Genomic DNA, 13,586 nt, shown 5'->3' with positions numbered 1-13,586 from the left:
TGGAGATCATTTTGTTATTGTAGTTTATGCATTTTGATCTTTCTTTGTTTTGATTCTTTTAAAAGTTATTCCTATATCTGTAGGCTTCCAGAATGTGTACCATGTGGTACTTAAATATTTTAAAGAAATAAATATCTAAGTATTTCTGTATTGCTTTTTTACAAATTTCAGCTAAGCAGCTTATAACAAATTAGATTTTTAAAAAACTAATGAATACTTAAAAAAAAAGAAAAAGAAAAATCTCATAGACTAAACCAAGTGTAATGCCACTAAAAACAAATTAAAAGGTTGCACTGAAATTACCTAGAAAGAAAATTAATGATGAGCCAGCTAGGGAGATATTGTCTGAAAATGGCTGCAGGTAATTATTATATTCAATTATTTGCATAAATAAGTAGATTGTTTAGATTATGTAGCTTTATTTCTTCCTCTCTGTTTTGTTATAGACATAGAGTCAAATAATTAAAGAGGGTAGATATGGTTTGCTGTCATGCAAAGGAACATTAAAAGCTCTGTCAGCTGGACCAGACATACAGCATGTCCTCATATTATACATTATAATCCCATTTACAACAGCAGTCCAGTGACACAGCCTCGAGACGCTTCTTCCAATCACCTGTAGCTGAAGACGTCTTAGATTGATCCTCCAGTTGAACCTTGCCCTGGACTAAATCTTCTGTCTCCAAAGTTTTTGTCAGGGGATAATCCCAAATTATCCTCTGTTCTAAAGGAGTCTTTGCAGTCATAGAAAGAATCATCAACATTAGAGGCCCATGTAGAAGATCCCTTTTCCCACTACAATCTTGGTAACGGGATTGGGAGACCCTTGAGGAAGGGGGGTGAGTAGCCTGCGGCCTCACATCTTAGCTCTGGAGATAATTTCATATCATCCTCACCCTACTTTCAAAGCAGAAGACCAGTTCAGAGACAAAAGAGGTCAGGAGAAGGCGAAAAAGAAGGGGATAAACAAAATAGGGGGCATTTTCACCCCACTTTGACTTTGGGCCCTATCTACCATGTGGCATGGTAGGAAGGGAATGTGGTTCACAGCGGAAAATAGCCTGCGCAGACCAGCTCATCGAAAACATTTTTGTCTTTCATTATAGCGTAGCAAAACTTACTACAATAGAGTCAATAAGGGATAATTGCCAAGAAGGAACATTTCTATAATGGTATTGTGTCATGTTGAAGTTATATCTCCCCGTATAATTTGGAGAATGCACACACGTTTGTTCATTTCCCAGAAGAATGAGTCTTTAAGCTTTCATAAAAAAGAAAAGAAAAGACAAAATAGCTACTATTCCATTTAAAAGCCATCAACCTGGACCAACATCACCATTAGCTTTAAACATGTGGGCTGTATCTTTAACCTTAGAGTTACTGCACTGTACTCAGACAGTATCATCAGTATAATGTCGACAGTGTGTCAGTATCAGGAAAATGTTTTTAAACATTCATTTGGGCTATTGGGCATCAACTTATAAACAGTTTTCAGACAATGTCTGAAATGTCTTGTCATCTCCCTGCTTTTCTTGTGGCTCAAATTAAATTCTCTGAAGGGAAATGGCAAGACACCGAAGTCATTTCAGACAGTGTTTGGAAAAAAAGAAACCATTTATAAGCTGTGGTCTAAAATGGGATGGACCCAGCAAATTCCCTTGGACCTTCAATTCAGCCTCCTAAAGGTATCTACAGCTTAGGTGAGGGAACTAATCTTTGGTCTAGGGCCATAAGTACACCCACCTACGTTCTTTCCCTGCCACCACTTCCCACTTCTCTGCCACTTTAGCCGAATCAACATGCCCAGGAAATGCCCCAGTGCTCTCAAAACGTTGATTCTGAGATGAGAAATTGGAAGAGTTTATTTTTGCAGGTGGCTAATTATCCCTGAAGAATGAAATGATGTTTCCCCAAATGCATCTTCTTTCCCTGTTCGTTCGTTCATTCATTCATTCATTCATTCATTCATTCATTCATTCATTCATTCATTCATTCATTCATATGTTCAGTCCCTTTCTCCTTTTTTTCTTTTTTTCTTTGCTTGTTTTTGTCTTGTTTTAAAGGCTGATACACAAGGACCAAGCTGGATCAAGATTGTGATGTGAAGGAAAGGCGGTTTTAAGCTTTTATTCCCACCAGAGTCCAGCTGGAATTCCATCTCTAACCTGCTGTTGTTACAGAACTTAAGGATCATGGAATTGGAAGGGTCCAGTTTTCCACTTATGGCTGCAATTCAAATTAAAGTTGTCTAGCCTCTATTTCAACACATCCAGTGTAGGAGAGCCCATATTCTCTCTGTTTAGTTAGCTCATTGTTCCATAGATTGCACAAAAACTATTAACAATGTCATCAATTTCCAGTAAAAAAGAAAAAGAAAAAGGGTTACTCTCTTAGAAGTTAATAACCTCCAATCACAGTAAAACTTTTAAAGTAGCAAAAACATCTGGACCCAGTAGGTCAAACAACAAATGGCAGCATTGACTAAACTGCCAAAACAGTCAATCTAACTCATGTTTTATTCTGCAGATTTTAAAGAACAGCTTCCTTGGAACAGAGTTGATCCAAGGTAATAAAATTGGGAGAGGTCCAGATTATTCCAAAAAATGGATTTACATTCTGATTTTTAAATGGGATTGTCCCATAATGTCAGCTTTTCATAGTAAAAGGGTCAAAATTAAATCTGCAACCCAATATTTTCTGTATCTTCTTATATCATTATGAGCAATTACTAAAACTGATCCCTGTCAAACAATAATCCCGGAATTGCATAGATTTCAGTGGGAGATGGATTCGGAAAATCCTTATACCAGCCAATAATCAAGGTTAGGGCACCCAGAGATAATCCTGAAAGTTAAATCCATCTTTCCCAACAAGTACTTATAATTTACACAGCAAAAATCTCACAACCCATCCTTGACAGAGGTATTTACTAAATATCCTATAAATTCATTTATGACGAAACAACTCAAAATGTAAACCAGGCTTGGAGTTAAATTGATCTTTATCACATTTGTCTTATCACTGTAAATATTCAAAGGAATTCTAGATCTATCTAGATCTTCTTTCATTTGCATCAAAACAGGGGGTAACATTCAACTATTTTCACCAAATGCAAATATTTTCTGGGAATTATTATATCAAGGTAACAAAGGATTCAGAACAGAATCTAAAATCTCATTCTTTCCAATTTATCAAAATTAGTGTTCTGACTTCATGGCACCAAAGCCTGATTGATCCCTGTTGATATAGTAGATAACATTAGGGACTGAAATTTCTGGACTATAGATAAAACAAAATCGTCTGCATATGGTAGAACCCTATGCTTTCCGACCGCTTGCTATAATTCCAGATTCTTCAGAATCTCTCATTTGGTTCAAAAGCAATAAAAAAAAAAAAAAAGGAGAAAGGCTGAATCTCTGACATATATCCTGACTTAAACCAAGGAGAGGACACTGTGTTTAAGGAATATGTTCTCTTGAATTTTCATTTATTGATTTCATGATTACAAACTGCTTAGAGATGTGTTGGCACGGGAAGCACTATAGAAATGTGTAAAATGTAAGAGAGCCTTCGCTGAACCTGATGAGCTAATTAACACCTGTGTAGTGATAAAACCCCTTTGCCCTTGTTTAATCTCTGTGGAGTAATGTCAAAACTCCAAGTCAATGCTAGCTCAGCTATTTTGTTGTGGAATGAGAATTTATAATTAATTCCTTTGCCCAAGGAAGGCCTCTCTGAAGCTAGGTAGTGAAATGTTCCTCTGCTGGATTTGAATATTGTCATGCCTGATGCCAGATTCACATCCATTGTGTGTGTGTGTGTGTGTGTGTGTGTAACTGGACTGTTTGTGCAATGCAGGGCCTTCTCTTTCCAATCATTGACAATTTCATATTATATGTGTTAAGTGTGTTTTCCCTTAAGAAGCAAATCTGTATTGAATAGGAGGCTGCTCTTTTGATGCCTTTAAATGCCTTTTAAAAGCATGTTCTTTTCATAACTTTTTTCCTTTTTTTTTTTCTGTGTCCTTTTGTTTCTGGAGAAATAGTATTTCAGAAAGGACAGGCAATAGACACGGGGGAAATTGAAATTGGAGATCAAGTGATGCAGACGATCCCACCAGGCCTCTTCTGGCGTTTCCAGATCACGATCCATCATCCAATGTATTTGAAATTTAATGTGTCCCTGGCAAAGGATTCTCTCCTTGGGATTTATGGCAGACGCAATATTCCTCCCACTCATACCCAGGTATTTTAATTTTGTCTAGCTTTTAAAAGTTAGCTATTTCACAGTGAATTATACTCTCCAAAATAATAGATAGTGATTTCATTCTTAAATGGATCATTCAAGAACAACCTCGCTTTTCAACATATTCTGGACTAATGGAGCCTGTTTTTTTCTTCTTCTTCTTTCTTGGCAGTTGAGAATTTTTCTCCATTTTATATAAGCAGGCGGGGGGGGAAAAGGGATTTTCCAAGAGCCAGCAAACACAGAGAACATTTCCAACTGTAATTTTATTATTACAGTAGAACAGTCTTTTGAATTAGGTCTCCATATTTAGAATACCTTCTTATAGTCATTACTACCTGCTGGGGTGAATTGCAAAGGGTCCCACAAACGTCTCCAAGCACGCCCTGTGCCTCTTCTCCATGTATAAACGCAGATACATCTCCAGAGAAGTGAATCGTCCTCATTTAATTAACACCTTTTGACAGCCTTTGGAGGAACCTCCCATAGCACTAAAAAAAAATGTGATTTGCCTTTATTGTCTGTTTTCATTAAAGATAAAGGGTAAAGATTCACACTTGTCTTTAGATTCGAACTCTCTCGGCGTGGTGGATCTTTCTTCACCGAACATACACATTTATTTTTCTGTATCAATAAATAAATCGTTTCCATTTTGTCCCCCAGCTGCTTCTCCGAGCCAATACGCTCTTCTGTCTTTTGAACAGTATGCACGCGTGAGAAAAATCACTTGATGGCAATTGTTCATTGGCAACGTTTCTGTTCTTACAAAAGCAATGGAATGACAGCAGTGATCAGAGAACACTGATGGACATACAGCCCTGAGCAATTTTCCCCAAATATGATTTTAAAATGATATGGCATGGTTTTCCATGTTTTACTTCCAAATGAACAAGTAAAATAGGTGTTCAAGCTTCTGAGTGACTTAACCTGCCTATTTTTAGAAAAACAACAGATTAAAAAAGGGGGGGGGGAACAAGGAAGGAAGGAAGGGAGGAAGGAAGGAAGGAAGGAAGGAAGGAAGGAAGGAAGGAAGGAAGGAAGGAAGGAAGGAAGGAAGGAAGGAAGGAAGGAAGGAAGGAAGATTTCTGACACTCCCTGCCAGCTTCCCACAAGGAAAGTCATTGGGGAAGCCAGCAGGAAGTTGGAAGTTGCTCCCGCTCCCACTGCTTTTTTTGCCTGCCTGTGGTTATTCTGTTTCTCTGTTTGGGTAAGGAAATATCTCTGAAACAATGACCCAGTGGGTCACTGGTTGTCTAGTGTGTATATCGATATGTTCTTATTTATTTTAGATCCTATTTTACTCAGAACATATGCAATAAAGTAAAAATAGTATTATAAAAAGTGATGAATAAATGAGCACCCAAACTTAATTTATGGTATGATGTATTGTACAGATGGTAGCACAAAACTAGGCATCTTGGGGGGATATTTTTGAGTCCTTGTCTGAAAGAAGTAACACTAAGTAGAAATCACACTCCCTGCCTGGAAACTTCATCAAGATTGGATAAATGAAAGTCTGTCTGGAGTCCTTATATAGGGAGCAGCATAGTAGCATATGGCTTAGATGAGAGAATGTATAGACCCTTATACTTGGTCTGTGTTTGGTGACCAGCTCAGAAGGAGGTGGAGGATAACGTTTTGTGCCCAAGCCTGACAACTTATTACAATACTTGTTCAAGTACATCCATACTTCAATCACAGTCAGGTCATCAGCATCTAATTCGCAAACCACTAAAACAGCCTCTTTTTAATGGTCTTGGAAGGAATCAGTAAAGTTAAACCAAGTTCCTACTCATCTTGGTTTTGGAATTAATTTTGAAGGGCTGCAAGGAGGCAACGGGCTGCTCTAAATGCCAAGGAGAAATAGAATGGTATATAAATAAAGAAAGGATTCCACTGAGATGAAAGGCAATAAGAATTCATTTGATCATTTTTTTGTTATCTGTGCTATTTCAGTTTGACTTTGTAAAACTAATGGATGGAAAACAGCTAATTAAACAGGAACCAAGACATACTGAAGAATCTCACCAGGGGCCCAGGAATCTAATTTTAATGTCCATGCAAGAAACTGGTTTCATAGAATATATGGACCAAGGAGCTTGGCACATGGCATTTTACAACGATGGCAAGAAAATGGAGCAAGTGCTTATGCTGACAACAGCCATTGGTAAGAAATAGTTCATATATTTTTCTCATACGTTTAATGGAGACAGTGGTGTCTCAACACACACAGAGAATAGTGTGCTGTGGAGGTATGTGTACTCATTATTTCACCATTTCAACATATTTGGAGTTTATTAGGTTGGGAAAGACTCTGAATCAGTTTATATAAACCAGGTTAGTATGAATAAGGTACAATTGGCAGGATTTATACTTTGTACTAAACCATATTTTTTTAAAAAAAATCAAATGGAAATGGCTTAGCATAATATATAAATTCAGTTTTTCTTTCATATACCTCCCACTCACAATTTGGTTTCTCTCCAGATTTGTTGGGAACATGAAATTGTGAAATGCAGTTAGATAGTAGCATGGGAACACTTGCTAGATCCATTCAGATTTTCTGGTGATTTCAGGACTGTGGAATTTAAGATTAATTTAATATGAGTGCTCATTGTACATGCAGCAGAATAAACTATGTTCAAATGAAAGGTGAAGCTTAAGTTCTTGATTATCCTCACTTTCCATGATTGGAAATGTCAACTGTATCTGAGAATCATGGCTTATGGCTCCCAAGCCAAGCAGGATTCATTATCTAAGAAATCCTGATTTATGATCCTGGCTTGTGAAAGACCCAATAATGTAGTATGCTCTACTTGGAACATTATGGTGAGCCAACTTAGCTTCCTAAACCTCTGAAGGATTGCAACTGACCATTGTATCATTAGAAAGTGCACGGGTGGGTTTCTTGGAGCCCTTCTTTGGTTCAGTGAGGTAGAAACTAGATCTCTGAAAGGCAAATGTCTCTTAACGTCCCACGTCCCCCCAAGTAGCCTGAAATTCATGGAGTGGTGGGTTAAAAGTCTAAATGAAAGTTGAGTGTCTCTTGGAGGACTCCAACTATCATCCCTACCTATATTTTGGGGAGGGCAGGGGAGATGAAAACATATGTTGCCAAAACCCAGCCATTTTGCTTCCACGTTTCAGCAGTGCCATGTCAGCGTGTTAGAAGTTACAGTGAGGGCCCTGCGGGATTACCCAGCCCATGATAACTAGATCAGCTCTGGATGGCTTGTCATTTCCTTTAACAGGAAAAACAGCCTGTTGGCATACTTCATTGAAGTATGCCAACTCAGGCAATGTATTTACGTTGTTGGGAAGAGACCTTATTTTACGATGATTCCGAGTACTAGAAATGTGATTAGTCACTGTCACCCCCTTCCAAATGGTTTTGTGGTGTGCTATGTCTTGTTTGAGAAGATAGCTTTCACTTTCTGTTGTGATGTTTCTTGCTTTTTGTTTTGGTCCTGTCTTTCTACAAACAGAAGTCATGGATGACTGTTCTACTAACTGCAATGGAAACGGAGAATGCATTTCTGGCCACTGCCACTGTTTCCCAGGGTTCCTTGGTCCTGATTGTGCACGAGGTAGGCATTTGAAATGGAACACACCCACACCCATATGCACACGTGCCTACACTCTTATTTAGTAGCAATAGAAGCCATGTTGGATGGCAACTTGCCCCAAACCATCGAATCCATCTTTTTAAAATATTCCAGAATTGCATGTCAGGTGCCCCTCCACAATATATGTCTATTGTCTTTCTAGAAATCCCCATCTTCTGCTTGCATTTCAGTTTATGTAGAGAACTACAGAGATGATCTTGGAGAAGGAATGCAGCAGGTAGCAAAACATGAATTAAACCTGGGAGAAGAAAAAGAAAGAAATTTAAAGTGATCCACCTTGACTCTCTTTGGCAGTGTTTCCCAACCTTGGCAACTTTAAGTTGTGTGGACTTCAACTCCTAGAGTTCCCTAGCCAGCCTTCTCCACACATCTTAAAGTTGCCAAGGTTGAGAAGCACTGTTCTTTGGTGTAAGTGGGAAGGAAAGGAAAAGCATTGTTGGGCTTTCAAGATTCTATTATTCTAGCCAAATCAATAAAGTAGAATTCCATTGTTTTTTTCAGGAGTCCATTTCCTAACCTGGTGTACCTCAAAGGGCTGACAGATTAAGATCCATGAAAGATTATGTGATAATGGAGGTGTCACCAGATTCCTCATTGCACTTGTTTGTAAAGATTTCTATATTGTCCAATCTCAAGATCTGGGTGGATAGTTTAAAAAATATAAAAAAGAATCCTGATTGCCTTGGCTCATATCATTAAAACCTAATGATAAAATACCTGGTGGTCCTCCCCGGACACCAAAGTCATGCCTAAAAATGAGGTGTCCAGCATCTTCTTGAATAGCAGAAGGGAGGGGACCAGATGTACTTCTGGAGTCAGTGAATTCCATAATTTGGAGGCTACCACAGAAAACGCCTGCTTTCTGGTTCATATTCTTCTCACTTTTCTCCAGGGCAGGACCTTGAACAGGCCTTCCTTTGATGTCAGCACAGAGAGGGTTGATTCAGATTGCATCTGGCAGTTCCTGATATATCCTGGCACTATGCAGTACAGAAACGGGTGCAGAAGGCTAACATACTCCTCATCTGGAAACTCAGACTAGAAAGGCTGTTTCGTTTTCTTTTGTTTTTGCAAAGCCCATGCATTACAGTTAAGTTTCATCCTCAGAAGGGACATTTACATTGGCAAGTTTCATCCAATTATACCAAGATTTTAATTTTTTTTATCACACTTGTATCCCATCTATGCATCTAAGAATAGTGCTTAGGGTAGGCTACATGGTAGTAGTAGTGAAAAGCCATTTTAAACATGCACAGATAAATAGAATGTAAATATATAAAGCAAAAAAAAAGAGTATTCTCAATTTGGAATTTGAAGCAAAAGGTTGCGTGGCTTCTAAGTGAAATCTGGCAGCCTCCAAAATTGTGCTGGCGGAATGAGACCATTCTTCTGCATCATGAAAATGAGGTCCAAACTGAACTGTGTAGCATGTATACATTCCTAACAGACTATTGACACGGAGTCGCATCTTCCTTCCACAGATTCCTGCCCAGTTTTATGCAGTGGAAATGGGGAATATGAACAGGGCCACTGTGTTTGTCGCAATGGCTGGAAGGGACCAGAATGTGATGTCCCAGAAGAGCAGTGCATTGACCCTACCTGCTTTGGTCATGGCACGTGTATCATGGGAATCTGCATTTGTGTCCCTGGATATAAAGGAGAGATATGTGAAGAAGGTTTGTCTCCTTTCGTTCTTGGAGGTCTACCTCCAAAGTGTCAAAAGTTTTAGTACTTAAAAAGCCATTACACTGCATGCCAATAGGGGTGTGCAAAATGTTGTCTTGTGGAATGTTCTACCCCCCCCCCCCAAATGGGCTATTCTGAATGTGGAATGATTCCTGATGGAACCTTTTACATGCTTGTAAAATCCAGTGTCCTATGCAATCATGACTTTTACTACCCTTCCTTTCTTCTTTTTCTTTGTTCTTAAAGGGAAGAAAATTAAACACCCACTCCATATACATAGGATATGAAAAATATTTGTATTAGAACCCCTGGAATTAGCATATTAAAATGAAAGAAATATGACTAATATGGACCGGGCGGGGGGGGCAGGGATTACTTACTAAGAGAGTTTAAACAGCTGCTAAACATGTTAATTCCAGAACTGCATAGACTGTTATAATTCCGCTTGGTATGATTTCTAGCAAAGGAGAAACTAATTTTCTGGTCAATGTATTACTGTGTTTCTACTGATAGCAGAAACGTTTATGATTTCCAGCAAAGCAGAAACTAATTTTCTGGTCAAAGAATTATTGTGTTTCTACTGATAGCAAAAACTTTACACAGATTAATCTGGTGGATAAGATACACAAGAAATCTTAGAAGCATTTATAGCTCCTTCAGATTCATCCAGCTAGGTGGGGTTTATGAGAGCTGAGTTCCAAAATATCTTTCAAGGATCAGACAGCCTGTTCCTCCAGCACTATGAAAGTTCTCACTAAAGCTCTGGAGCCTGAAGGACCCAGTTGATTGTCTGGACTTATCCAAGATATTAAATCTGTAGTCTAACTCTCCTTCATTATACCTTGGCTGTATCTCATGTGCTTCCATCTTATTCAACACAAGAACCAACTTTTATTTGGAAGATGTCTAAACTGCCTTCATCTGATCAATGTAATACCTTCAGTACACAGCAATTATGAAATAATCCCTAAAGAATGCTGTATTTATTTATTAAATCTATATCCCATCTTTCCTCCAAGAGATCAAGGCGCCTTACATGGTGAACTCCCTTCATTTTATATCCACAACAGCAACTCTGTGGGCTAGATTGACCTGAGTGAGTGAGTCACTCAAATTTACTCAGTGAGTTTTCATGGCTAAAGGTAGACTTGAACTTCGGTCATCCTGGTCCGGTATCTTAATCACTGTATCACATTACAAAATCCTTTTTTTAGCAAAATCAAACAGTTTACCATAAATCTCTCTATAATATATTTTTTAATAGAATGAGATATTTACAAATGTGCTTTTTAAGAAGTTTATTTGCTTGGGTGCAATACAGGAGTCTTAGAACTTTAATCAATGTTTAGATGGAATGTTTGAGGATAAAACTTCCTTTGTCCTACACTCCAAATAGATTTGAGATAGAGTTTGTGGTGAGAGGAAACATCTTACTCCTTGGGAGTAAACTTGTTCGCTGTGGAGTAAGTATTCGCAGGCTCAGGACCTAGAAGATTCAAAACCTGGGGGAATAAAGGATTGAAGAAACTTGTGCAGGAGTCTCTGCTCAGGCCTGTGACCATTCCCAGCCCTTCAAAGATGCCTAGTGTTGGAAGAACTGACCTCTTCTGATTGAGCTGTAGGTAGTGCCTTCAAAGAAATGCTAGCTGGAAGCTAAATGGATTACTTGAAGTTCTTTAGTGAAGCTGGCATTCAGGATTTGCTTATGGGGGGGGGAGGACCTCAAAAATGCTAAACACTTTTCCTGGGGTCAGGTTCTTCCCTTTCTTGAAATGTAGTTTGTTTTATAATTTGATAATCTGAAGCTTGAAAGGAAGGCTGTGTTTGTCTTAAAGCCCTGCCCTTGATAGTTTAAGGATACTTTTACTTACAGCCCTGATTTCTGCTGGATGTATCATGTCCTTGTCTCCCTGTTTTATTTTCCAGAGGACTGCTTGGACCCTATGTGTTCTGGTCATGGGGTCTGTGTTCAAGGAGAATGCCACTGTTCCATGGGCTGGGGTGGAGTCAACTGTGAAACATCGCTTCCCATCTGTCAAGAACAGTGTTCAGGCCATGGCACCTTTCTCTTAGAGACAGGAGTGTGTAGTTGTGACCCAAAGTGGACAGGCTCTGACTGCTCCTCAGGTAAGGTTTCTTGGCACTGATCCATCTCAGATGTATTAGAGTGTTTTGTTTTTGACAAAGGAGAGTATTGCCATAGAAGTGTGTGTGTTGCTAATTTTCATCTTTCAAGGGAATTTTTTGTGGATATGAAAAATAAGGGGAAATAGCAAAAGAAAAGATTGTTGTTTTCTAAAGAAAATTCTTTTCTCATCTATGCTAGCAAAGTTCCTGTGTCTATCCCAGAGTTCCTGGGAGTTCAGTTTAGTCTCAACTCTTTCTGTTTTTAGAGAGAGGATTAAGACCTTCCTCTTCAACCAGACTTTGAATTATACAAAGACTAATGTTGGTTGTTGTTTATTTAACCTCTTTTCTAATAGTTTCTTATTTTACCCTGTCAGCCATCTTGAGTGCCCTATGTATAGAAAGATGGTCTAGAAATTAAGCTAATATTAATCAAAACAAATAATGAACTGTTATGCCAATTGGCAAGACGATTCAAAGGTGGTAGGGAGAAACCAAGTTTTTGAATTTAGTTCAGAAGCTGTTAAATACCTAGGGGTCACTATCTCAGGAAAATACCTAGTTTAATGGATAAGAGCATTTCAAATTGTATCATCCAGATGAAAAAAGATATGAAGAAGTGTGTGAAAACACCATTACATTTTCACACACTTCTTCATATCTTCTGTCATCTGGATGATACAATTTGAAATGTGAGGAAGAATTAAAATTGTGAAAATGAATTTTGCATCAAGACTGATGCATATTTGAGAACAGTGTTTATTTTGGCTCCACTTAAATATTTTGAACAGATTGATAAATTAATAGTTATTTTTATGGAAAAAACAAATACAAGGATCTCCTTGTTAAAGTTATGTTTTTCTTATGTGATGGTAGTTTTAATTTTCCTCATTTTAAGCAATACTATTGGGCTTTTGCTATTGTAGTGTAAACAATATTAAGTGTGTACCATTTGCGGCTCAGTTTGAGAGTTATTATTTATTTAGTACCTTTGCAGTACTGGCACATTATAATAGGATTTCAGTTACTTTTTCAGAATTAAAGGCCATAGACAGAAAATTTAAATCTGATTCTTCTCATAAGAAATTGATGATGTGGAGCAATTTTTATTTAAAAATGGTTGGCTGATAATACACTTATTTTGGAAAATATGGCTCATAATGAAATCATTACCCAAAAGTAACTAGTAAGTAATGATACTTTAAAACTTTTAAGATTTTACAGAAGGAACACAATTTACCTGGAGAAACAGAATGACAATACATATAGTTAAAACATTTGTTAAATACATTGTTAGATCCTGATGCCCTCGTCGACTTTGAAACTCTAGAGTTTCATTGAATGTATGGGGAAACTGTTTATTGATTGAAAGCCAATAATTTATTATTGTCAGATATAGAAAAATAAATAAATAAGAATTGTTGTATCCCATGTTACCCAATCAATGGCTTCAGTCTTTGAGGAATGTTAAATTTTATTTTATTTAGCTAGTTCAACAACAACAAAAATCTCTTTAGGGTCTATTGGACTTCTCAAAGAATGTTTTAATAAGTTGACTTTTTCCTTGTCAGTTGCTGGAGATGTAATAAATTTGAAAGAACATATTATGGGATTGTCTGCTTGTAACTCCTTATTGGCAAAATATTATTACTATGATGACTTGGGATTTGGAAAATAGTCAAGAAGAAAAGACATTAACTGTATCCCCCAAGTATGGAATCTTTCAGTCTGTGAGGAACTTTGAATATATCAAGGTTGGATTGTTGCTAAAACAGTGGTTAAAAGACTGTGTTACATACTTTAAAAGTTGGGTTAACAACATTGGTTAATGCTTTTTTTACTTTTTACGATTTTTAAATTTTAGCATTACCATAAATGTATGTGTGCATGTATGTATGACTG

General features: G+C 37.7%; 1 protein-coding gene across 1 annotated transcript in view; it reads left to right on the top strand.

Moving 5' to 3' along the window:
- TENM1 (teneurin transmembrane protein 1) overlaps positions 1-13,586 on the top strand; it is a 160,220-nt gene that overhangs the window by 32,591 nt on the left and 114,043 nt on the right. The window contains exons 4-9 of the mRNA XM_088129189.1: positions 2,541-2,555; positions 4,054-4,245; positions 6,202-6,412; positions 7,731-7,832; positions 9,353-9,547; positions 11,484-11,684. Coding sequence (XP_087985315.1) covers positions 2,541-2,555; positions 4,054-4,245; positions 6,202-6,412; positions 7,731-7,832; positions 9,353-9,547; positions 11,484-11,684 — 916 coding nt within the window. The remainder of the gene's footprint in view (positions 1-2,540; positions 2,556-4,053; positions 4,246-6,201; positions 6,413-7,730; positions 7,833-9,352; positions 9,548-11,483; positions 11,685-13,586) is intronic.

The sequence above is a fragment of the Python bivittatus genome, unplaced genomic scaffold (genome assembly GCF_059951505.1).
Source record: "Python bivittatus isolate LINGU-HERP-01145 unplaced genomic scaffold, Pbiv_v1 ctg000790_np1212, whole genome shotgun sequence".
Taxonomy (NCBI): domain Eukaryota; kingdom Metazoa; phylum Chordata; class Lepidosauria; order Squamata; family Pythonidae; genus Python; species Python bivittatus.
This window is presented reverse-complemented; position numbering and strand designations above follow the sequence as displayed.